Below are 26166 nucleotides of genomic sequence, written 5' to 3' on the forward strand. Positions count from 1 at the left end.
CACATTTGAGAGATTTTGGATCCAATTTAGTAACCTGTGGACGAACATCACGCACAAAACAGGTACAACAAAAATACGGGGTTCAATAGGGAACAAATATTTTGTAAGAAACAAAGTAGTATAAGGAATATCCCCATTAAGGACAGAAGACGGCATACGATTGATAAAAAAACATGCCGTAAAAACTGCATCCTCCCAAAAGTGTTAAGGTACTTTCATCTGAAAAAGAAGAGTACGAGTTACCTCAAGAAGATGACGATTTTTTATTTCGGCCACGCCATTTTGGGATGGGGTATCCACACAGGAAGACTGATAAAGAATGTCATTTTGTGTCATATAAGGCTGAAATTGTGCTGAAAAGTATTCTTTGGCATTGTCACTTCTTAATATGCGCACAGAAATATTAAATTGAGTTTTGATTTCATTACAAAAGGCACAAAAGATAGAAAACAACTCAGAACGATTCTTCATTAAATAAAACCAGGTAACACGAGAGTAATCAACAAAAGTAACAAAATAACGAAATCCAGTTTTAGATGTAACAGAACAAGGACCCTAAACATCAGAATAAACTAACTCAAAAGGAGATGAAGCCCGTTTATTGACTCTAGACACAGAAGGCAAACGATGATGTTTTGCAAACTGACACGACTCACATTCTAGTACTGATAAAGACTGAAATTGAGGACACAGCTTCTTCATGGTAGACAAAGAAGGATGATCCAATCTACAATGAGCTTCAAGAGGTGTTAAGGTACTGGAGCAAACAAGCGGTACATGATTTTCCGAATGTAGAGACCACGACTCGCGTCCTCTACCAATAACTGCTTTCGTAAGATCCTCAAACAAACACCGATCAAGAAAAAGGAAACAGAACAATTTAAGGTACGAGTAAATTTACTAATGTAAAGTAGATTAAAAAGAATTTTGGTAGACACAAAATGTAAGACAAAGAATTTGACGGTCGGGTTCGCAGCCTAACCCATGACACAAGAAGTAGAACCATCACTAAAGTAACATGAGAGGAAGTGAGATTAGACCAAAAGCGGATAGAAGACTAGAATTACTGTCATGTGATCCGTCGCACTGCAATCAATAACCCATTTGGATGAAGAAGACACAAGGCATGTAGTGGATTTACTCGACTCGTGATCGCAGCGATGTGGGAACCGTAGGCTTTAGAGATGCCTGATACTGGGAAAATTGTGCAAAATCCTCTGCAGATACCAAAATAATTTTCTCAGAGGAAGATACTGTAGAATTCTCTGCTGCCATATTTGACATCTGTGATAGCTGATTTTTTCTCTAAAGTTGCGGACAATTATATTTTGTATGGCCAGGCTCATGGCAATAATAACAAATGACTCCTCTTGAGTCCTGATTAGAACTAGCCTCTCTATTACGCTGATTACTTCTGTTGCCTGTAATTCCTCCTCTACTTCCTCTTCTATTACCCTGTTGTCCACTTGGATTACGGCTAATAAGAGCACTACTGGCAGGCTGTGAAAATTGAGTACTCTCTGTACGAAGGACCCGTGTGAACGTTTCATGCAAAGAGGAAATCTCAGAACTGGAGAGGATTTGAGATTTTGCAGTCTCATACTCTGAAGGAAGGCCTGCAAGAAAACTTATAATGACCATTGCTCCCGTTGGGCTCTTTGAACTTTCACATCAGGACTAAAAGGCAACAATACATTAAGTTCCTCATATACCCGTTTAAAATCCATAAAATAAGCCGTGAGAGACTTATCATCTTTCTCAGCACGGTAGAATGCCTTACAAACATCATAAATACGGGAGATATTCTCTTTACCAGAATACAGAAAATCTAAGTAATCCATCAATTCGTTAACAAATTCACAGTGATTAATTAAACTAATTACCTCACTATGAATCGAGTTGCGAAACTGCAAAAACAATCGAGCATCCTCCCTTAGTCAAGTTTGTCATGTATCATCAGTGGGTGGATCTTTAATAAGGTGATCATCCTTATCAATGCTACGCAAATAGACCCTAACAGTCTTACTCCACTCCAGGTAATTCGAACCATTAAGTTTGTGTTCCGTGATCTTAGTCATCACCGGAATCACATCAGAAATAACATTCTTACTTGTGGATTCCAAAACATCACCCTTGAATGGCAAAGCTACAGGGGCATGCCCGCTCATTTCTTTTTTTATATTCTTTTATTTTACGATTTCTCAACTGGGCCTCAAATCAGAATCAACATTTTGCCTTCCTATTTTCTTTTCCCTTCCCTGAGTTATCTCAGTAACCAAACAAACAGCTAAAAGCAAACTTTAGTGAAATGATTCCATAAAAACTCGATTCAACTAACAATAAACCAGAAACCCAAACTCCAACCACTTCAAAATTAACCAAATTTTTAAGTCTAACCCATTGTTTGGATCTCCTAAACTACACTTAGTTCAGATTAGAATTTCACTTAATCCCATTAAAAGCCGGTTAAAACATAAAGACATTAAATTTAAGACTTCATTCTTTTTTTTTTCTCCTTCAATTTTCCTCAGATTCTTGACGGCCAACAATTATAACTAAACAATAACAGAAATCCTATACCAATAAAATAAAATTAAATATTAAAAAATTGAAAATTAATTACCATTCTTTTAACCATTTAGCAGCAGGAGCCTTGGATTTGATAAAAGGGCGTCGCTCGTATATATTGTAAGTGAACTGAGTCTCCATCGATCTTGGCCTCGTTCTCCTTACTCGAAGCGAGAGGCTTGTAAACAAGTGGGAAATTTTAGGGTTAAGAAGGTTTTAATTTTGAGAGCAGGGATGGAAACATGGATTTTTTTTTAGTATTTAATTCAATCAAATGTTATAAGAATATTAAATTTAAAATAAATTTAAATTTAAAAAATATTTGTAAATTTAAATTAAATGCAAATTTTATATATTAAATATTTAATACTCAAATTTATTTAAATAATTAATTTATTAAATATAAAATATATACTTTTAAAAATATTTATCAATTTTTTTATATATTATATTTTAAATAGTTAAAATAAATACAAAATGATTATATAGGTCAAACTTCAATGATTGAAAAATTATGAGAAGCAAAAAAAATTAAAAAAATTTAAAAATGAAAATACTCAAAGTGAAAAGGGTGTTTGGGTGTATGATGGGGTTATGGAGGTGATCACTGGAAAAACAAGTAATGTTGTGAAAAAAAAAATAAAAATAAAAAAAATATATATATATAAAAAGTAAAATTAAAATTGTTTATTTTAACAGTAAAAAAATAATTTTAAAAATAAAAAAAGAAAAATATTATTTTATGAGATAATGTAAATCTTAAAATGGTAGTGTTTTATATTTAAATTATATATAAAATATTTATGTATTTTTTAGTCATTAAAGAAAATAGAAAAAACTAATATATTACTTATCAGTTTTAAATTTTATTGTTGCTTGCTCTCTTAAATTAAATCATCTGAATATTATATAAAAAGGTAAATAATTTAAAAATATATATATATATAATAATATTAATCCTAAAATTAAAGAATTTTAAATTTTATATAAAGTTTCTATATATAATTTTGATTAAATGAATTAAAAAAATCAATATATTATCAATCAGTTAATAAATTTTATTATGTCTTAATCTCTAAATACATATTTATTAATGGACTACAAAGTTTTTTTTTTTCAAAATAAATAATTTAAAAAATATTTAAATGCTTCATTGGGAAGATTTTTAATTATTTAAAAAATTTTAAATATATTAAATTAATGCAAAAAAAACAAATTTAAAATTGCTTTAAAAAATTAATTTTAATATACATAAATTAATTTAAAAATACCCGATCCTAGCAGTTAATAAAAAATGGTTACTCTTATTTATGCTAACCTCCCCTCAATTTTAATAGAACTTCTATATGAAATCTTCACATTATAGAAAATTTAAAGTTCAAACCATAATACTCACAAAAAGAAATGGAAAATTTATAATTTTGTCCTTCAGTTTTGTCATATATTATATTTTATTCCCTAGATTTTAGAAAACTAATTATTTAATTTAGTTATTGAATTTTATACTATATTATAGTATAATCCTTTAATTTTGAAAAATTATTATTTAATTACTAAATTTTACACTATATCACATTTTAATCTTTGTGATTTCATTATATAAAATAATTTAGCCTTTTTATCAATAAATAAAATTATTATAAATATTAAATTTATAAGAATAAAATTATTTTATATATTAAAATTAAAGTGATTAAATAATTAATTTCTCGAATTCATGGATAAAAATATAATATATGCAAAAATCAAGAATAAAAAATTAATTTTTTAAAATAGAAAAATTAAATTATAATATCAATCAAAATCAGGATCAAACTGTAAATTTCTCATAGAAATTCAGGATAAGTTGTTTGAAATTAGACAATTGGCTCCAATGACCTATATGGAAAATGAATAAAGTAAAGAAAGAAAAATTAATAAAAAAAATTATTTTAATTATATATAGAATATCCTATACGGATAATATGATCACAAAGCAAAAGACAGCACAAATTAAAGCAGAGCTGTAACATCATAATAGAATGACGGGCCGTCAAACCAATCTTTGTTATATTCCTCAGCCACCAACATTTGGGAGTCTTCTGTTTGGACTGAATGCTCTTCAGCTTCATCTCCTCATTCATCATATGACCCAGCCGAGTTCAGTGACTCGGTTCTTTATGATCTCTAACTCATTTCAGTGTGATATCAGCCAAAATCTCCCTTAACAAAAGCTTCCCTTTTGAAATATCACTATAATTTTCACATTTTCCCTGCCATTTCTTGGCCAATCTTCTTTGCCTTCTAATCAGAATCAAACTCCTTATAAGGCTTGTCCAGCTGCTGGGGCTGCGTACTGTGTTTACTCTTTCAACAAAGCAATAACTATCCATTCCCCTAACAATTTCACCAATTGATGGGCGATTTTCTTCCTTATAAGACACACAACGTGCAGCCACATTCAGCAAGTTCCTTATCGTGCCCTCTATGTATGGTGGCAACCCAATTCTTGGATCGCAAATTTCTTTAACGGGTACTCCACGCTTTTGAATTAGTGGTATTGCCCATTCTACGATTGAAGCTGGTGCCTTTGAAACATCTATGGCTTTTCTGCCGCTTATTATTTCTAATAACACTACCCCATAACTAAATACATCATTTTTAGTACTTAGTTTGCTAGGGGTAGTGTAACAAGGATCTATGTATCCTATGGTGCCAGCGGGTTGACTCTCATGGTGAGTCGATGAGTCGATTCGTGACACGGCGAGTCCGTAATCTGCTAACTTAGCATTCCAATTTGAGTCGAACAAAACATTAGCCGACTTGATGTCCCTATGGATAACCAAAGGCTTGCTTTCATGAAGGGATTGGACTGCCCTAGCGATTTGGAGAGCGATCTCTACACGTTTAGGCCAAGAAGGCGGAGTTTGGGCTACATGCAACATTTCATGAAGAGAACCATTGGGCATGAACTCCATGACCAGAAGCTTTCTGCTGATGATCTTCTCCTCACTAGCAGCTGCAGCTGAGTCATGACTTGTTCCAAGAAAATTGATGATGTAAGGACTTTGATCACGTAGAGATGATAATATAAATATTTCGTTATCGAGCTTCTTGGAGTTGTCATTAGAGACATGATCGATACCAATAGATGATTTCTTGATTGCAAGAACTTTATTTTCTTGGAGAAGTATTCCTTTGTAGACTGATCCATGGCTTCCTTTACCTATGAGTCTTGATGGAGAGAATCCTTCAGTGGCCTTTACAAGATCTTGATAGTCAAACTCTGCCATGTCGATCTTTTCTTCTGGTTGTTCTTTTCTTGTTATCGGTTAGGAAGAGAGAATCCTAGTGGGGTAGTGTGGTTGTGAAAGAAAGAGAGGAATGGATGGGTTGGTTATGGGCGTTTGTATGAAGGGAAAGTGGATTAATTTTCTTGGGCTTGGAAATAATGGAAAAGAAAAACAAAGCAAAGTGTGCAGAGAATAAAGCAGCTTTGGCGGAGAATTATTGAAGAAAGGAAAAGCACAAATGCCGTCTTAGTTATAAGAAAATGCCTTCTGACGAGGGATAAGAGCAGGACTGAGCTGTTGTTGGTTCCTCCACCACATTTTTTCATCATCATTATTATTTATAAATATTATTAATTAAATATTTATTTATTTATTTATTATAATTATTATTTTACTTATTAATATGGTTGATTAGTCGCATAGTTTCCCAATGACATTTGAGCTCAGTATATGTACTAATTTTTTTTTCAATTGGCTCCTAAATTTTTATTAATATATAATAATTTATAATTTGTTTATTATGATTTAAATTAAATTATCAAAATTACTTGTTATCATTAAATAGTATCAAAAATTAATTATTTATTTTTTTAAATTTATAAATTAAATATAAAAAATAATATAATAATTTTCTATCCTATAATCTCAAATCACATGTTTTTTTTTTCAATTTATATTTTTGTTTTCACTTTTCTTCTATGGGCAGAATATAATTTTGTTTTATCTAACTTCTTATTTAGCTTTTTATATCATTCATTTCAAAAATTATTATCTTTACATATCTCAAAGTAGACAAAACTAGTAATCTCAATTCTCATATAAATTTTAAATTGACTATATATATATATATATATATATATAATATTAATGTTCCTTTATTCTTTTACAATCCAATAACTTCAACTTCTTGGTAAAAAATTTTGAAATGACGATGGAATTGGTTTGGGCTAGTCAATGATTAAACCAGCCTCACCCATCAACAGTCTGTCAGAAGTTAAGCCCAAGCCTAGCCTTTCTCCAAGAAAAAAAAATATCTGGGAACTCAATTTCTTTCCATTGGGTTTATGATTGGGCTCATATTGCTTTCAATTCATGATTATTTCCTTTTATAGATTACTTTAATCAGCAGAAGCTCTATTCAATAAGTCATATCACAAACAATCCATAAACTACTTATAATACTAAGTAATTATATAGTAAATTTTACCGCACCAAAAAAAATGAAATTACTGAATAGAGAGCGGAAGCCAAGTGCACGCGAGGTAAAATTCCTGCTAAATCCGTGTAATCATGACGTCACTCAACTTGTTTCACCATAAATCGGGTGGGCATGACAGCTTTCCGTGTTCAGTTTCAGACGATAATGCTTCAGTTCCCGCCAAAAAGTACCCACTATAACAGTCACAGTTAATAATATCCCCAGTCGTTCATTTTTATTAGGACGACGGTTCTGGGCTTCATCACCGGCCTCAGCCCAACTCTTTATGGGTTGAGCCATTTTAAAATATTAATTTTAATATTTATAAAATATATTTCATTTTGGGTTGAACCATTTTAAATATTAATTTTAATATTTAAATTTCAAGTTAAAATAAAATTAGTCCCATAAAAATCTAATTGATGGAGTTAATTATTAGCCATATATTGTTGAGTTAATCCTTAAATTTAAAAATCAATTCGAATTAAATTTAGATATAAAAAATTATAAATTATTTTAATTTAAGATAGGATCATATTAAATTTATTAACCGCTACTAAATAATTAATTAAAATATTTTGCATAAAAAAATATTCTTCATTGTTTCATTACAATATTAAATTAATGATATAATGTGAAATTAAAAAAATATTTTTTTAGATTATTTTAATAATTAATTCACAATTAAAATCCTATCAAACTTGATTGTGATTGAAGTACTTTTCCTGAATCCTCACTATTGAGGGCAAAGTACAAATCTTCCAAATTATAAGGGTAGATGTGCAAAGTCATTCTTCCATAAATTTTCACTTACTTACTGGGACTGAGAAACAAAGACAGCAGAGAAGAAGCAGTGACTGTTGCAGCCTTCTTCTTTATTTTTTTTGACCTTTGAATGAAGTTGCAGCTTTTTATGAGAAACTTACATTTTATCTTAGCCATTTACTTTTGAGTGCAAATAAGTCAAAGGTAAGGGTCAAAAGAGGAAAGTAAAGGGAACAGAAAGAGATGAGGATCAGCAGCACTGGAAAATCATTTGATGGGCCATGCTAAAATAAACTTTGCAGTATCAGTATCAGTAAGTGTCTCAAAATTTAGTACACATACCACCAATTACAAACTCCCCATAAAGGAAGTAATCCATGTGGCTGCTGAAATTTTCTGACAGTCCTTGACCTCCATTTTTAAATGTGATAAAAAAGAAAACCCAAAAACTCTTTCTTAAAAAAAAAAATATTATATTATATTGAAATTTAAAAATCAATCACTAATCACAAAGTTATTTATCTAACTTTGACTTAATTCTTTCGCTAAAAATATATTACCCATTAAATAAGTGTTAAATAATCTATCATATTTTGCAAGATGTGTTGAAGAACATAGTTGCAGAGTGTTAATTCTTGCTATGGTTGTGACACTGTCATTGCCTAGCAGGCACTGCAGTGATAACTTGAAGTGACATTTATACCCATGGGAGAGAGATTATAATGGTACTCGATTAGTTAATGTGATTAAAGAAATATTAACACCATGGTTGGATAAGTGAAAAGGACGAGGATAGAAAACAACAAGAGAAAAATAATTTTAAAAAATATCTTCTTTCATTTGGATAAGAGAGAGAAAATAAGGGAGGGAAGGAAAATATTTTTTTTTCTAGATATTTTTTCTTTAAATTGAAGATAAAATAAGAAATAAAAAAAATTAAATTTGTTCTATCTATCTTTTATTTTTTGTGTTAATTTTATTTTATTTTTTTATTTTTTAAACATTCAAACATAAAAAAGAAAAATAAAAAATACTTTTTTTTTCTTTTATTTTTCTTCCTCTTTCAAAATTTATTCAAATATAGTGTAAGAAGACCCGATAAAGATATGGGTTGGTTTAGTGTGGTTATTTGGATTTAATTAATTATATTTATATTAATTATTAGATGATTATTTGTTTATAATAAAATAAAGTTTTATTTAGAAAGTGGGTCCAGTTGGAATTGGCTGGCTGCTAGCGTGTGGAAATTATAAATATTATTTGGGATGATAAAATGATTTGAGCACCTCTAATGTTTTTTCAGTTTGGCCACCCTAATGATATGAGTGGACAAAAAACTACTTTAATTAACCATTGTTAAAAATAATAATAATAAAACATGAAAAAGCAAAGAAAAGCATCCACAAAACTTTATCTAGAAAGCATTATTATGTTAATATAATATCCAATAGGAAAGATACAACTATATCTCATTTTTTTAATTAATATAATTTATATATAGCCATCAAGTTTAATTTTGAATTTTAATGACTTAATTAACAATTACATGTGCATCTAATCAATGATGGGGCATAGATTATTTTGTTAGAGGTTAAAACTAACGATTTTTTTTTATTATTTTTTAAAAAAATATTTTAACAATAATGAAAATTAAGTCAAAAAGTCCAGCATTTAGCATTCAATCAAAAAACTAATATGGCAATCAGAGATCAAGCGTTTGGTAAAGAGATCAATAGAAAATAAGTCATGATGGATAACGAGTCTGAGAATTATATGGCTTGGCTAAATCCAAACCAAGCATAAGCATAAGTGGAGACATCTTAGCGATAGTAAAACTAGATGCTCGTCCAACATGCTTGAGCAACAACCAACTAAGCGTCACTATAACGAGTCAATGATATAAGTAGATTTGTAGATGAGAATCTCAGGACAACAACCAAGTATGTTGAGATTCTCAAAGTTAATTACAATTGATTCTTTAACCTTCAATCTATAAATATCATAACATGGCATAAATAAAGTATACATTACAGAAATCTTTTTTTGCATTCTCAAAGCAATTTGTCAATCAGAATTATAACTTGAATGATGGAATAACTGGCCAATAAGCCATCGATCTCACTCTCTCTTTGTGTTACAAGTTGATAAGGCATTAAAACTGGTTAAAGAAAATTCACGGCAATATTAAATTAAAAAATATAAGTTAATAAAATAAAATATTTTTGTGATGGCAATCAAAACAAAACCTAGATTTATCTCAAATTAACTATTATTTAAAAACATGTTGATCTCTTTGAATAATTCTTATCTCTCTTTAAATGCCAAGTGGCATAAATATATGTTTTTTTAATTATTTTATCTATCACTGTAAGTTTTTTTTTAAATGAAAAATCTATAATGTATTAATTTGTGTGATTTTTATTAAATTACTTCCTCATTAAGATGGCACAAATAAATGTCACAATCAATATCCGCATTAAAATCACTAAAAATCATTTAATCGTTTATCAATAATAAAATGTAAAGTGATATGAATTTGGGACAAAATCTTCATTTAATAAATCAAATTAATGCATACATACATTTTAGAATATTTTTGGATTAATTAAAATGACTTAACTTCTCAAATTAAAGAAACTATAGATAAATGGTATGTGCATAATAAATTTGTTTTCCTGTAAATTTTATATTTTAAATATTTATACTTGAACAAGAAAGGATATATTATGTCGGTTTTAAATTTTAAACTACGTATAAGATTTAGACAAACCTTAATTTTTAAAGTAAAGTTAGGTCTAATATATTTTCTCATAATGAAAATTTATATAATTTATATGTATAATAAATACACTCACGATGATAAAATTTGTTATGATGTTGTTGTACTATAAAAGAGAAGAGGTGTACAAATCCATGCAGACTTGAAACAACAACCTTGTTTGGATATCGAGAAAAGGGGAGGAAAGAAAATAAATAAAAAAAATAAATTAGGATTAATACTTTTTTTTATTTAAAAATGAAGGAAAAATAATGAGAGCGGAAAAATAATCATTATTTTCCTTTTGTTATTTTATCTTTCTCTTTAAATTAGTGAGAAAATAATAAAAGTGTAGAATTATACATCAAAATTATCATATTATCATTTTTTAAAGTTTTTTTTTTAATATATGAGATAAAATTATAAATTTATCATATTTTTATTTTCTCTCTTTATTTTTCTCTATTTTTATCCAAACAAAGCAAAGAAAATAAAAAAAATATATATATTTTTTTATTTTTCATTCTTTATTTTTCTCTCTCTAAAAAATTTTTCAAACAGAGTGTAAAGAAAAAATATAAAAAATTAAAGGAAAAGAAAGAAAAACAGTGTGGGGTTGGGATGGGATGAGCTGTGCCACTGCATTTGATACCTCTATTTGATGCTTACCAGAGCTTTCTAGTATATAGCAGCTTGCTTGCTGCCCCTGGACTTTCAAAACCCCTATTTTCAATGTTATTCACCATCAAAATCAATCAAACACCATTCTTCAATCTTCGCCTTCCCAAATCCCTAGTCACCCTTTTCTTCATAGACCCTAATTAAAGATCAACTTCAAAAGGGTTTTCAGAGATTGTTTTCCTCCATGTTTTGCAACATCAATCTTGACTGTGCTTGTTGAATCAAAAAATCACGTTACTTGTCAGCTAGCCAGGCTTTCGTGCGCACAAGTACACAGGACTAATTGTTTCCTGAAACCTGAATATTTTAGTCCTGGAAAATACTGTTCAAGTAGAGAACAAGGGCAAAGAACGACTGTACAGTTGCAGTCTTTTATTATAGGTAAAAATATATGATCTAGAGGCATAGAGTTGTACCATATTGCCCCTATATCAGATAAGCTTTCTTGGTTGAGCTGAGGATAGTATTGGTTCTAGAGAGAGAAACAAAGGCCAAACTTTTAACATTCGTTTTTACGTCACCCACGGGTGGACTTCTGCTACGATTTTTCCCCCCTCAACCGCTTTATTTGGCAAATTATTATTTGGTGGAAAATCATTTGATGGGCCATACTAAATTAACTTTGCAGTATTGGTAGTAGGAGTAGCAAGTGTCGCAAAATTCAGTACATACACAGACCACTAATTACAAGTTCCCCATATAAGAAGCAAGAACTAGTCCTTGTGGCTGCTGAAATCTTCTGACACTCCTTGACCCTCATCATTTTTAAAAGAAACAAAAAAAAAACCCAAAAACCCTTGTTTTCAACATTTGATTATATTATATTGAAATTTAATAATCAAATCACTAATTATAAAGTTATTTGTTAATTATAAAATTTGTAAAAATGGCACAAGTTCTTACACGTAGTAGAATACCAACCCAAGATAGTGTGATGCATGCACAGTAATTTCCTGCTGTGTCAGTGACCACTGTCCTTGCCTAGCAGGCACTGCGGTGATAACATGAAATGACATTTATACCCATGGAAGAGAGATTATAAAGGTACTTGATTAGTTAATGTGATTAAAGAATATTAAGAAGATAGGACAAAGATATGGGTTGATTTTGTGTGGTTATTTGGATTTAATTAATTATATTTATATTAATTATTAGATGATTATTTGTTTATAATAAAATAAAGTTTTATTTAGAAAGTGGGTCAGTGGAAATTGTAAAAATATTATTTGGATTGAAATATAAGGCAAGCTAAAATGATTTGGGCACCTCTAGAAGTTTTTTGTTTGGCCACCATAATGGATGACCTCCTCTCTCTCTCTTTAGTCTTTCCTTTGTCCCTGAGGCTTTCGACCTCTTCTCTTACTGACCTGGCAGCTTCCCTTGTTTCTTGAGGGGGAGTACTCATCCTCTGTTTTTAAAAGTGGGTCTCCCTCTCCTCCTTCGGGCGGAGTTGATTTATACTGATGCAGATTAGGGGTTAATGAAGAGGATTTTAGGGGAATTACATGTCTAAAACTCTTAGTCTTTAATCTTGAGCTGCTTATTTTATATGATTCTATTTCTTGTTCCTGCGTGGGTTTGCTTATAGGTTATAGTTTCTCAGTGGTGCTTGTTTTGAGAAGGAATGATGGTGGTGGATTGTAGAGTGCAGTTTGGGAGGCTGGCCCAGAAAGTGCGAATGGGACGCCAAAGAACACCACACCCTTTTTGACCTCTGTGCTTATCGATCATCTGTAGCCATTGGAGTTTCAGTTATGTTTGGCCTTGTTTGACCATTTTTTTACCTCTCTGCGTATCGATCATTTGCAGCCACTGGAGTTTTAGTTATGTTTTCCCTGTTGGGAGATACTTGGGACGCGTCTAGGCAAGGAGTTATTTCGAATATGCTCAAAATGCAACAGTCATGGTTGCCGTTTTAGCATTGATAAGGATTTCTGGTGCTTATTTGGGTGGCTAATTTGTCTTGAGGAAGGAACAAACAGCCTGGTGAAAGAGGCGGCATTGAGGAAGATTGGCTTAGTGGAGTGCCGGGTTAGGATCAATCCGGTTCAGATCCCAATATGTCTAAGGTTTCTGTGGATATAAGGTATCTAAGTTATCAGGCCTGACTAGCCTGAGCTCATTTGATTTATGATTTTAAGCTAAAGCTTGATTTGATTTATAGGTTTAGGTCTTTAATATGTAACCTTTGGTCTTTAACGGGCCCTAGACCTTTTCTATTGTAATGAATTTATCTATTAAAAAAAAATGCCACCCTGATGATGATAAGTAGATATAGTAACGGGTCGAATTTTTATGGGTATCCGATTCAAATTTTAATAGGATGGATTTAAATATTATATAATCAGATTTGAGACGAGTTCAAATTTAAAAAATAATACGTGTGTCGGGTTTTGATCGGATTCATGTTTTACATATCGGGCATCTATTACTCGGATTAATTTATATGAATATTTAATTAAATAATAATAATAATAATAATAATAATAATAATAAAACATGAAAAAAGAAAAGAAAACTATCCTCAAAACTGTACTCATAAACCATTATTATGTTAATACAACTGTCAATTTTTTAATTAATATAAATGATAGCTATCAAGTTTAATTTTGAATTCTAATGACTTAATTAACAATCACATGTGCATATAATCAATGATGGGGCATAGAATATTTTGTTAGAGGTGAGACCTAAATTTTTTTTTATTATTATTTTATAAAAATAATTTAGAAATAGAAAATTATAAGTTAATAAAACAGATATTTTTGAGATGGTAAATCAAAACAAAACCTATATTTATCTCAAATTAAGTACTACTTGAAAATTTCTTAATTTCTTTGAATAATTATCATCTCTCTTTAAATGTCAAATGGTATAAATATATTTTTTTAATTATTTTTATCTATCAATGTAACTTTTTTTTTAAATAAAAAATCTACAATGTATTAATTTGTGTTATCTTTATTAAATTACTTCCACATCAAGATAGCATAAATAAATGTGAGAATCAATATCCTCATTAAAATTACTAAAAATCATTTAATCATTTATCATTAATAAAATGTAATTTGGAACAAATTTTTTATTTGTAAAATCAAATGCATGCATACATACATTTTAGAATATTTTTAGATTAATTAAAATGAATTAACTTCTCTCAAATTAAAGAAATTATCATATAAAAGCGGAACATATGTGTATAATAAATTTATTAAAATTATTATATATACATCCATTTCGTTAAAAAAAAATTTCTTGCTCACATTTAAAGCTCCATTTGTTTTATGAAAAATCATATTTTTTAGTGTTTAGAGCATTCAGAAAAATAGGTTGACGAAAAATATTTTCTTAATTAAAGAGAAAATTTAACCAATTTTAAAATAAATAACTTAAAGGAGAAAATTATTTTCAGAACATGAGGGAGGATTAGACCACTAGTTTAGACACCCAGTGAATGTTATCTACACTTAAAATGGTGAAAAATTAAAAAACTTTAAATTGTTCAGTTGGTTTTATCTCATTGTTTTTCAAAGTACAAACATTGGATTATGGTTAATAATATAAACCATAAAAAATCTAATGCCAAGAAAAAAAAAATTCTGTGGTGATAATAAAAAATCATAATGTATGCCACAAATGATTGACATGTGGCAGATAGTATTCCATAGGGTTAGGTTGAAGTTAATTACCCGGGAAGGGATGAAATTGTGCTGAGTTTAAAGATTTAATAACAAAAAGCTAATTATAATTGCGTTTTACAGCTGGACGCTATTTTGAGGACAGACGCTATCCTCAGACGCTACTGTAAATAGCGTGTAGATAATTTCAATTAAAAATTATTAAATAAAATATATTGAAAGAAAGTTAGATGTTATTATTTTAATAAATAATATTGTAATAATTAATATGGTAGGTCATAATATTTTTATTTTAAAAAATTATTTTTTAATTTAAAATTAAATTAAATTTTAATTAAATAAAAAATTAAAATATAAAATGTTATTAATTTTGTTTAATAATTACTTTCAAAAAATAATAAATTACTAAATATTTAATTAAAATTTAAATTAAAATAAAAAGTTACAATATAAAATATTGTTAATTTTGTTTTAATAATTATTTAAAAAATAATTAATTATTAAATCTAAATGTTATTAATTTTATTTAATAATTATTTTTTAAAAATAATAAATTACTAATTATAAATAAGCATTATTATTAATTTTTCTAATTATTAATTTTATGAAATAATTAATATTTATTTTATAATATACTAATTAAATCAAGATTCGGCTTAAATTAAATCTTAAATCTTAAACCTTTTACTTTTACCGGTTCAATGACTAAATCAATTTTAAAAACTCTATTTGTCTCGGTTAATGTGTGTATTTAGTCAATATTAATTTTATTTACTATATGTTTAATTAATTTTAAGCTAAATGATAAAAAAAAACAAAATATTTAAGTCAATTATCAATTTAATTAAGGGTGACAACAAATTGGATATTTATGGGTACTCGATTTGATTGAACCCTAATGAAACAAGTTTGGATAATATATAATTAGGTTTGAAATGGATATAGATTTGAAAAATAATACCTATGATAGGTTCGAATTTAAATAGGATGATTTTCATAAATACTTTACCTATTGTTATTCTCAATATAACGCCTTTCATTTTTATCAATTTAATCATAAATTTTTTTTATTATTTTTAATTTTAACAATTATGTATAATTAAAAATAATTAAACTCATCAATTTACAAATTATTCAAATATTTTCATTTAAATGTCAAATTTAATTCATCTATTTAATTTTATTAATTTATTCAATAAATTTAATATTTTTATCATTTTTGTCAAATTTCTTATTTATAAAAAATATAATAATTGAATAACATATTTAATAGTACAACAGAAAAAATAATAATAATGTTTATTATAATTAGTAATTTATTTTTTTTAAAAATAATTATTAAAATAAAATTAATAACACTTAAATTTAATAATTAAATATTTTTTCAAAATAATTATTAAAATAAAATTAACAATATTTTATATTGTAATTTTTATTTAATTTAAAATTTAATTTAATAGTTAGTAATTTATTACTTTTTAAAGTAATTATTAAAATAAAATTAACAACATTTTATATTTTAATTTTTTATTTAATTAAAATTTAATTTATTTTTAAATTAAAAAATTATTTTTTATAATAAAATTATTATAATTTAAAATATTAATTATTATAATATTATTTAATAAAATAATATTTATATTTTATTTAAAAAAATATAAAATAAAATAATTAATCGTTCACATATCTTTCCATTTTTTTAATTATTTTATTTAATAACTTTTAAGTGAAATAATCTGCATGCTATTTATAATAACGTTCACCCTCAAAACACTATTATTATTAGCATTCAATTTCAAAATTCTATTATTATTAGCGTCTTACCCTTAAAACTTTCAACTCAGTACAATTTCACTCATTTTTTAGTAATTAACTTAAAACTTATCCCTTTTTAGTATATTATTTTTCTTATTACCCCCTCTTGGTGAAAAACCCCTTTTATCAAGTGCACTCCTCCCTCCTATCCTTTAGCTTACCAAACCAAGAAACAAACTCTCATCTCTTACACGGAAAATGGCCTCCACAGCTACCCTCTCCAGTACCATGTTTAGCACCTCCTTCACCCGCCGGCAATCGGCCACTAGCCTACGGGCTCTTCCCAACGTTGGACAGGCTCTTTTCGGCTTGAAATCCAGCCGTGGAGGACGGTTTAAGGCAATGGCAGCGTACAAAGTGAAGGCCATAACTCCAGGGGATAAAGTGGAAGTGTTGTGTAAAAGAACTAAGAAATTTTGGAACAAGAATTCTGATTTTTATTGCCCCATAAATCAAAGATATATATAAAAAATTATAGCTAAGAAATAGGTTACTAATCAAGCTAAACTACCAAAATTATATCAGAATCATACAACAAAAGGTAAGAACAGATATGTATACAAAAATTTCTAAATAAATGCAAAATAAGTGGCAGCTAACAGCTGCCTTTCCAATACCCCCCTCAAGTTGGAGCATGGAGATCTCGAATGCCCAACTTGCAAAGAAGAAAATCAAACTGATCTTTTCCCAACGCCTTGGTGAAGATATTCGCAGGTTGTATTGAACTACGTACATAATCTGTTCGAATGTTACCATTCAATATCTCATCACAGATAAAATGATAGTCCACTTCAATATGCTTGGTACGTTCATGATAGACAAGATTAGCAGCTGTATGCAGGGCTGCCTAACTATCACAATACAAATTCATAGGTTAAGTATGCGCCACACCAAGAGAATTCAATAATCCTTTCAACCATTTAAGTTCACAACTTGTAGTACTCATAGACCGATATTCAGCTTCAGCGGATGAGCGAGACACTGTCTGTTGCTTTTTAGTCTTCCACGAGATAGGGGATTCACTCAAAAGAACAAAATAACCAGTCAAAGACTGTCTCGTCAAAGGACAGCTAGCCCAATCAGAATCACAGTAAGCAGACAATTTGAGATCACAATTTGCATGCAGTAGTATACCCTGACCTGGATTTCCTTTCAAATAATGCACAACTCTAACAGTTGCCTCCCAATGAGCTTTCTTCGGTTGTTGCATGAACTGAGCAAGAATATGCACACAATAAGACAACTCGGGCCGAGTTATTGTTAGATAAATAAGCCGTCCCACCAGACGCCTATACTGAGCAGGGTCATCCACATCATCACTCTCGGTAAGGGCCAGCTTGCAATTTTGTTCAAGAGGAGTTTTAGCCGGCTTGCAACCCAGTAATCCAACTTCTGAAATTACATCCAATGCATATTTACGTTGACACAAGAAAATACCATTCGAGTTTCTGGCTACTTCAATCCCTAAGAAAAATTTCAGCTCCCCCAAGTCTTTCATATGAAAGCAACGACTCAAATAGTTCTTGAATTTTTGTACGGCGGAAACATCATTGCTGGAGATAATAAGGTCATCCACATAAATAAGCACATTCAATTGAACAGTCCCAGCTTGAAAAGTGAACAAAGAGTAATTTGAATATGATTGCTGAAATCCATAAGTTTTCAGAGATGCAGCCAATTTCGCAAACCAACATCTAGGTGCTTGCCGCAAACCGTATAGAGATTTTCGGAGTTTACAAACCTTCCCTGGTGATTGAGAAGCAAATCCAGGTGGCATCTTCATGTAAACCTCTTCCTCCAAATCACCATGTAAGAAAGCATTTTGGACATCTATCTGATGGAGTTCCCAATTCTTTACAGCCGCAATGGCAAGAAAGGTGCGCACAGTAACCATTTTTGCTGTAGGAGCAAAAGTCTCCTGATAATCTATGCCTTCAACTTGATTATTTTCCAATATCACTAACCGCGCCTTGTATCGTTTAACACTTCCATCAGAATTGTATTTAATTTTGTATACCCACTTGTTTCCTATTGCTTTCTTCCCAAATGGCAGATTTTTAACTGTCCATGTACCATTATCCTCCAAAGCCTGTATTTCTTTTCTCATAGCCGCTCTCTACCGTTCATCCTTAACTGCTTCTGCATAAGAGCTTGATTCATATCCTGTAGTAATGGCTGCCAAAAAACATTGGTGTTGTGCAGAGAATTTATCATAACCCGCATAATGTGCTATAAAGTAAGACGTACTTGAGGAATTAGATTGGGAAGGTGAGCATATCGAGGGGCTTGTTTTGATGGCGTTTGTCACATAATCCTTCAAACGAACACTAGGTTGCTTGGCCCTTTGCCCCCTACCTAGTTGCTCTTCAACAACTTCACCTCTATCCACTCCCTCACTGTTTTCATGGATCAATTCTTCCATTTCAGGATTCACCTCACTTTCTCTACCCACACTTTCATCGTGTTCCTTTCCCAAGTTGTTCTCTAAACCATCAACTTCATCACCCAACTCCTCAACTCCATTTTTAATGAGTTCATCACCCATTGTTTTCTCATTTGCATATGAAAATTCTGTTTCAGCGAATACCACGTCTCTTAATATAAAGTATTCTTTAGTTTCCAAATTATACAATATCCATCCCTTCTTTTCAAATGGATACCCAACAAAAACACACCTACAACTTCTACTACCAAATTTATCTTTATCCCGATTCAGATTATGCGCATAGCACAAACAACCGAAAATCCAAACGTGTTTGTAAGAAGGTACTTTCCCAAAGAGCATCTCATATGGGGATTTACCATTTAATAACATAGATGGAGTCCTATTAATCAAATACCCGGCTGCAAGTACACATTCTCCCCAAAATTCTATAGGTAAATTTGCTTGGAAACGCAAAGCTCTTGCCACATTAAGAATATGGCGATATTTTCTTTCCACTCAGCCATTTTGTTGAGGTGTTCCTACACAGGAAGTCTGATGCAACATCCCTTGTTTTTCAAAATATTCTTTCAAGCACATAAATTCACTTCCGTTATCACTTCTGACAATTTTCACATTTTTTTCAAATTGGCGTTTAACCATCACAATAAATTTCTTAAGAACACAAGCTACTTCTTGTTTTCCATTCAGCAAATATATCCAAATAGCATGAGAGTAATCATCAATAATTGTTAAGAAGTAAATTGCTCCACAAGAAGTTGGGACTCTATAAGGTCCCCACAAATCACAATGTATCAATTCAAAACAACCATCAGCTTTATTGTCACTAGAAAAGAAAATCTCTCTTGTTTGCTTTGCTCTAAAACAAACTTCACACGTTTTATTAGTTTTCCTACCAATGCTACCAGCTTCTGGAATTAACTCTACCACCTTATAAGAAGGATGACCCATTCTCTTATGCCAAAGCTCAAAAGATCCCACATCAGTTACCTTGCAAGCATGTACCGATGTCACTCCCTTAAGAAAGTACAGCCCCTCGCATTGCTCACCCGCTCCAATCAAGTTCCTCGAATTTAGGTCCTGTATAGTATAAATTTTGTTAGTGAGTTGAATAACCAAATTTGAATCATTAAGTAGTTGTGATACAGAGATCAAATTGCAATTCAAATTTGGCACATAAAGGACTCGTTGCAATTTCAAGTCTCCTCCAAGCAACACAGTTCCTTCTTTCACCGCCAAGGTCTTTTCTCTATTATGTAACCCGACTGAACATGGCACAATATCACGCAATTCACTCAAAAATGCCAACATTCCTGTCATATGATGAGAAGCTCCTGTGTCAATAATCCAAGGAAATATCCACTGCGTACCTGTCAGCCTCTTATTGCCACCATTCTGACAAGAATTCAATATGCCCAGTAAAGTAGCCCACTGTTCTTCATTTAATCCACTAAGACCCTTTCAATCTGAATCTGTCACAATTCCACGCCCACCATCAACTCCAGTTGCTTGTGTGGAGTTGGCACGAGCAACTCTTCCCTTGCTACGTCCTGCTCCATTGCCACGCTTTTGACCACCTCCTCGTCCAACAGAAGTTCCACGTGGTCTATTACCCTACCATTCTGGATAACCTATCAGCTGGAAATAACTTTTAGCATCATGTCCCTCTCGGTTGCAATTAGAACAAATTGAGGATTTGTCTTTACCCCCCCATGAATTTCGACTACCTGCTCGAATTGCAAAACTCATAGGATTGCCTCTTTCTTCTTAGGTTCGTGTCATAGTTCGCACCCGCTCTTATTGAACAACCATAGCATAGGCACGATTCAAATTGGGCAAGGGTTCAGTGCTCAAAATATTAGAGTGCACTGTTCTGTATCCTTCTTCATCCAAGCCCATCAAAAACTGATGAACTCTCTCTTCTTCACGCTTTCTTTCCAATTCAATGGTAAGATTACATTTGCAGCCTGTACAGATACACACTGGTATCTGATCATAGTTGTTTATTTCATCCCATAACGTTTTGAGTCTTCTGAAATAGGACACGATCGGTTGACCTTCCTGTCTACAATTTTCCAAATTCGATCTCAGTTGCTGTATTCGTGGACCATTCCCAATCGAGAACCTCTATTTAATATCCTCCCACAGATCCTTTACGTTCTCCATGTGAGAGATGGTCGAGCGAAGCGTCGGTTCAATGGTGTTAAACACCCAAGAAACTAGCATAGAGTTAACCGTCCACCAATCTTCGAGTTCCAGTGAGTCATCTGCTGGTTGCTTGACAGATCCATCAATAAAACCATATTTTTTTTTGGCCCGCAATGTAGTTCGCATAGCTCGCGCCCATTCTTCGTAATTCTTGCCCTTCAACTGAACTTGGATAATCAAGTTACCTGGGTTATCATTCGAATTCAGTTTGTAAGAACTAGAAGTTTTCTTTCCTGATCTAGAACTCTCATTTTTCTTTTTATCAGCCATGGCTCTGATACCATGTAAAAGAACTAAAAAATTTTGGAATAAGAATTCTGATCTTTATTGCCCCATAAATCAAAGATATATATAAAAAATTACAGCTAACAAATAGGTTCCTAATCAAGCTAAACTACCAAAATTGTATCAGAATCATACAACAAAATGTAAGAACAGATATGTACACAAAAATTCCTAAACAAATGCCCTAAATAAATGCAAAATAAGTGGCAGCTAACAGCTGCCTGTGTCGTGATGATGTCCATATTCTTGAAGCTTTTGAGGAAGCTAGTGTTGACCTGCCATGCTCATGCAGGGTTGGTGCTTACACTTCTTGTGCTGGGAAAATTATTGCAGGAACTGTGGATCAGTCTGCTGGGAGCTTCCTTGACGATGAGCAGATAGATGCTGGTTGGGTTCTCACTTCTATTGCTCTTCCTCGGTCTGATATTATTATCGAGACACACAAGGAGGAGGAGCATACCGCTTAATGTTATTTCTTTCTTTCTTGTTTCCTAAGTCTATTGGTTTGTGGGTTGGCTTAGTTTGTTCTTCAGAACAAGATTGTTATGTTTTCTTGTTAATCGAGTAATGTTTAGGTTTGTCGTTACAAACGGAACTCTTGTAGCTTAATAAAATTTTATATGTGGGCGTGTTTTCTATCTTTCTTGATTTCTCTCTCTCTCTCTCTCTCTCTCTCACTCACTTTTTAAAGCATTTTGTTGCAGTTTATAAATTCATTCATGGAATGTGATACTTTCCAAGATTTTTTCTGCTAATGTTGTGAATGATGCATATATCAATTCTTATCTGTTATAACAGAAATGCAAATTTAAGGTATACATACAAATTGCATAATCACACAGTATCGAAAAGAGAAGAAAAATAACACTGAATTTAACGTGACTTGACCGTAAGGTCTACGTCCACAAGCAAGATAAGAGAAAAAGTTTCACTATGATAAAAAAAGAAGGAAGATACAATCATTCAGAACTCTCAAACCCTAATCCTAATGTGTTTACCGAATATCTCACAACTCTGTTTATCTAATTATAAAGTTATTTATCTAATAATCAATTATTAATTACAAAGTTATTATCTAATTTGACTTAATTCATTTGTTAAAAACATATTATTTAGTAAACTAGTATCAGATAATCTATCATATTTTAAAGACAAAATCTACATTTAAATCAAAAGATTTGCTATTGCAGATTATGTTAAAGAGCATAGTTGCAAAATATTAATTCTTGTTGTGGTAATGACATTGTCATTGCCAAGCAGGCACTACAATGATAACTTGAAATGACATTTATACCCATGGAGGAGAGATTATAATCGTACTTGATTAGTTAATGTGATTACAGAATATTAAGAAGACAGGATAAAGATATGGGTTGGTTTTGTGTGATTATTTGGATTTAATTAATTATATTTATATTAATTATCAGATGATTATTTGTTTATAATAAAATAAAGTTTTATTTAGAAAGTGGGTCCAGTTGGAATTGGCTGGCTGCTGGTGCACGCAAATTGTAAATATCATCTGGAAAGCTAAAATGATTTGAGCACCTCTAATGTTTTTTAGTTTGGCCATCCTAATTACGATGAGTGGACAAAAAACTACTTTAATTAACCATTGTTAAAAATAATAATAATAATAATGCATTAAAAAGAAAAGAAAAGTATCCACAAAACTTTATCTAGAAAGCATTATTATGTTAATATAACTTTATATATCCCATAAGAAAAATACAACTATATATCATTTTTTTTAAATTACTATAAATTATAGCCATCAGTTTAATTTTGAATTTTAATGACTTGATTAACAATTACATGTGCATCTAATCAATGATGGGGCATAGAATGTTTTGTTAGCGGTGAGAACTAAGGAATTTTTAAATATATATATATATATATATATATATATATATATATATATATATATATATATATATTAACAATAATAATATAACTTGCTTAAATTCGAATCAAAAAGTCAAGTGTTTGATTAAGAGCTTAATAGATAATAAGTCATGATGAGTGACCATTTCGAGAATCATATGGCTTAGCTAAGTTTGAACTAAATATAAGCATGAGCGAAGACATCCGAGCAATAATAAGACTGGATGCTCGTCCAACGAGCATTGCTATGACAAGTCAACAATTTAAGCAAATTTGTAGGCGAGAATCTCATAATAGTAATCGAGCATATCAAGATTTTCAAAGCTAACCACAATGACTCTTTAGCTTTCAGTCTATTAACATTAGAATAAGACATAAATGAAAAACATTTACACTACTGAATTCTTTCTTTCATCCTCAAAGCAATCTTTCAATTAGAACTTTAACTTGAGCATCAGAATGGCTAGTTATTAGGACACCGATCTTACTTTCTTTCTGTGTTACAAGCTAATAAGACACAAGACTGATTAGAACAAAATATAAATAAAAAATTTTTACACTACTAAATTATCTCTTTCATCCTCAAAGCAATCTTTCAATTATAACTCTAACTTAAGCGTCGAAATAGCTAAATAGCTAGTTATTAGGCCACCAATTTCACTATTTCTGTGTTACAGGCTGATAAGACGCAAAATTGATCAAAGGAGACTCACGGCTGTATCAAATTGAAAAATATAAGTTTAATAAAACAAAATGTTTTTTTGATGGCAATCAAAACAAAACCTAGATTTATCTCAAATTAAGTATTATTTTAAAATGTTAATTTCTTTGAATAATTCTTATCTCTCTTTAAATGTCAAGCGGCATAAATATATGATTTTTTAATTATTTTATCTATCATTGTAACTTTTTAAATGAAAAATCTATAATGTATTAATTTATGTTATTTTTATTAAATTAATTCCACATTAAGATAGCATAACTGAAAATGTGTAACTCCAATTGGTATGAGGCCAATTAGAGGTGAAATTAGACTCAAAAGATCTCATTTTTCATATAGACACCATGCCTAAATTTTGTCAAAAACTTAACCTAAATACTGCTCAAATCAGGATTACCCTGCACCAAACTCAGAAATGACCACATGTTCATTTGGTCATAATACACTGGTCCAAATGACCTGAATTTGATACCATTGGAAAGCTTATATATAGGGCTACAATTTTCATGAAGACCACGAAACCCATAAATGCCAAAAACCAAACCAAATTGCTGGCCCAAGTTGGGTCACAAAACTGCCCAAAATTAGGTTACCCAGAAAGTGCTGGACCTAACCTCACCAGACCAGTTTTGGCAAAATGACCATAACTTGGTCTACAAGAACTCAAATGTAATGATACCAGTGGCAAAATGTCCACAAGACACAGACCTACAAAATTGGTGCTTTGACCAAAACCCAAAAAATAAGAGAACTAGGTCAAACAGTTAGAATAAGTCACTGCATCAAAACCTGCAATCTGACCAAACTTCACTTGACTCCAGAACAGTCTTTTAGTCATAACTCCCACTAGAAAAATCCAATTAAGATGAGCTATACCTTTCCAGAAACCTAAGAAATAGAGCTACAACTTTGTTTCAGGAAAGGTCCTCAAATTATGAATCTAAGAATCTCAAAAAGTGACTGCATCCAACATCTGAATCGAGCCCTGTTGTACAGGTACATGAACCCAAGTCAGTTAATTGGCCATAAATAATTCCACAAAACTTGAAAAATTGTGATACAAATTTTTCAATGATCATAAGACATAGGGCAACAATTTTTATGAAGATCACCATGCTTAAAAGTGACTGCAACCTGTTTCATTAATTAGGTAAAATTTAAGTCCAAAAGCTGCCTAATTAATGAATCAAAATCTGGGAATAAGTCAGTTATGGTTATCTGACTATAACTTATGTTCTAAAAATCAAATTCACATGATTCAAAAGGGAAAATAAAGATAAGACACAGAGGAACAACTTCCACGAAGGAAGTGTGGCCAAACAGTAGCTACAAACTGATTATATGGATAGGTAAAAGTAAGACACAAAAACTGAAATCAAAGAAAGGCCAATGAGATAAATTATCTTATGGTAGGAATTTAACTCTAACAAGCCACTACACACTAAACCACATAAAAGGGTATGTGGGACCTATTTTTTCACTATAAAGTGATATATACATTTCAAAGAAATAAGTAATAATGTGTAATTGCTCAATTTGATATGTAAAGTCAAAACAGCGAAACTGAACCTAAAGAAAGGTTATTGAATTAAATTGTTTTTAGTAAGGACTTATCCCTAATAAGTCTCTAAATACTAAATTACATGAAATAGGTATGTGGAACCTACTTTCCCACTACAAGGTGACATGAAATTAGTTGATACATAAAATGTAAATTTACCGAAATGGTTTGCTAAACACATAAGTCATAGGAAAATACACTTGAAAACTATGTTTCCATCATATATGAAATAACAATACTATAAATATGTATAGTACATGATATAAAATAATGAGAGTGATAAATACATAAGTTATATGAATAAGTGCTTGGGACCTATGTTCCCATTATAATAACATGGAAATGGTATAAAATATAAGTAGCACATGA

General features: G+C 30.6%; 2 protein-coding genes across 2 annotated transcripts; one reads left to right on the forward strand and one right to left on the reverse strand.

The window, feature by feature from the left end:
* Positions 1 to 4481: 4481 nt before the first annotated feature.
* Positions 4482 to 6075, reverse strand: LOC110653883 (serine/threonine-protein kinase-like protein At5g23170). The gene has a single exon (XM_021809682.2). It carries the CDS (start codon positions 5838 to 5840, stop codon positions 4740 to 4742), a length of 1101 nt encoding a protein of 366 aa, XP_021665374.2. The 5' UTR covers positions 5841 to 6075; the 3' UTR covers positions 4482 to 4739.
* Positions 6076 to 16770: 10695 nt separating this feature from the next.
* On the forward strand, positions 16771 to 22269 carry LOC110655255 (ferredoxin-like). Its single transcript, XM_058152025.1, has 2 exons — positions 16771 to 17087; positions 21849 to 22269. Exons 1-2 carry the CDS (start codon positions 16894 to 16896, stop codon positions 22096 to 22098), a joined length of 444 nt encoding a protein of 147 aa, XP_058008008.1. The 5' UTR covers positions 16771 to 16893; the 3' UTR covers positions 22099 to 22269.
* The last annotated feature ends 3897 nt before the right edge of the window (positions 22270 to 26166 follow it).

The sequence above is a fragment of the Hevea brasiliensis genome, chromosome 8 (assembly GCF_030052815.1).
Source record: "Hevea brasiliensis isolate MT/VB/25A 57/8 chromosome 8, ASM3005281v1, whole genome shotgun sequence".
NCBI classification, from domain to species: Eukaryota; Viridiplantae; Streptophyta; class Magnoliopsida; order Malpighiales; family Euphorbiaceae; genus Hevea; species Hevea brasiliensis.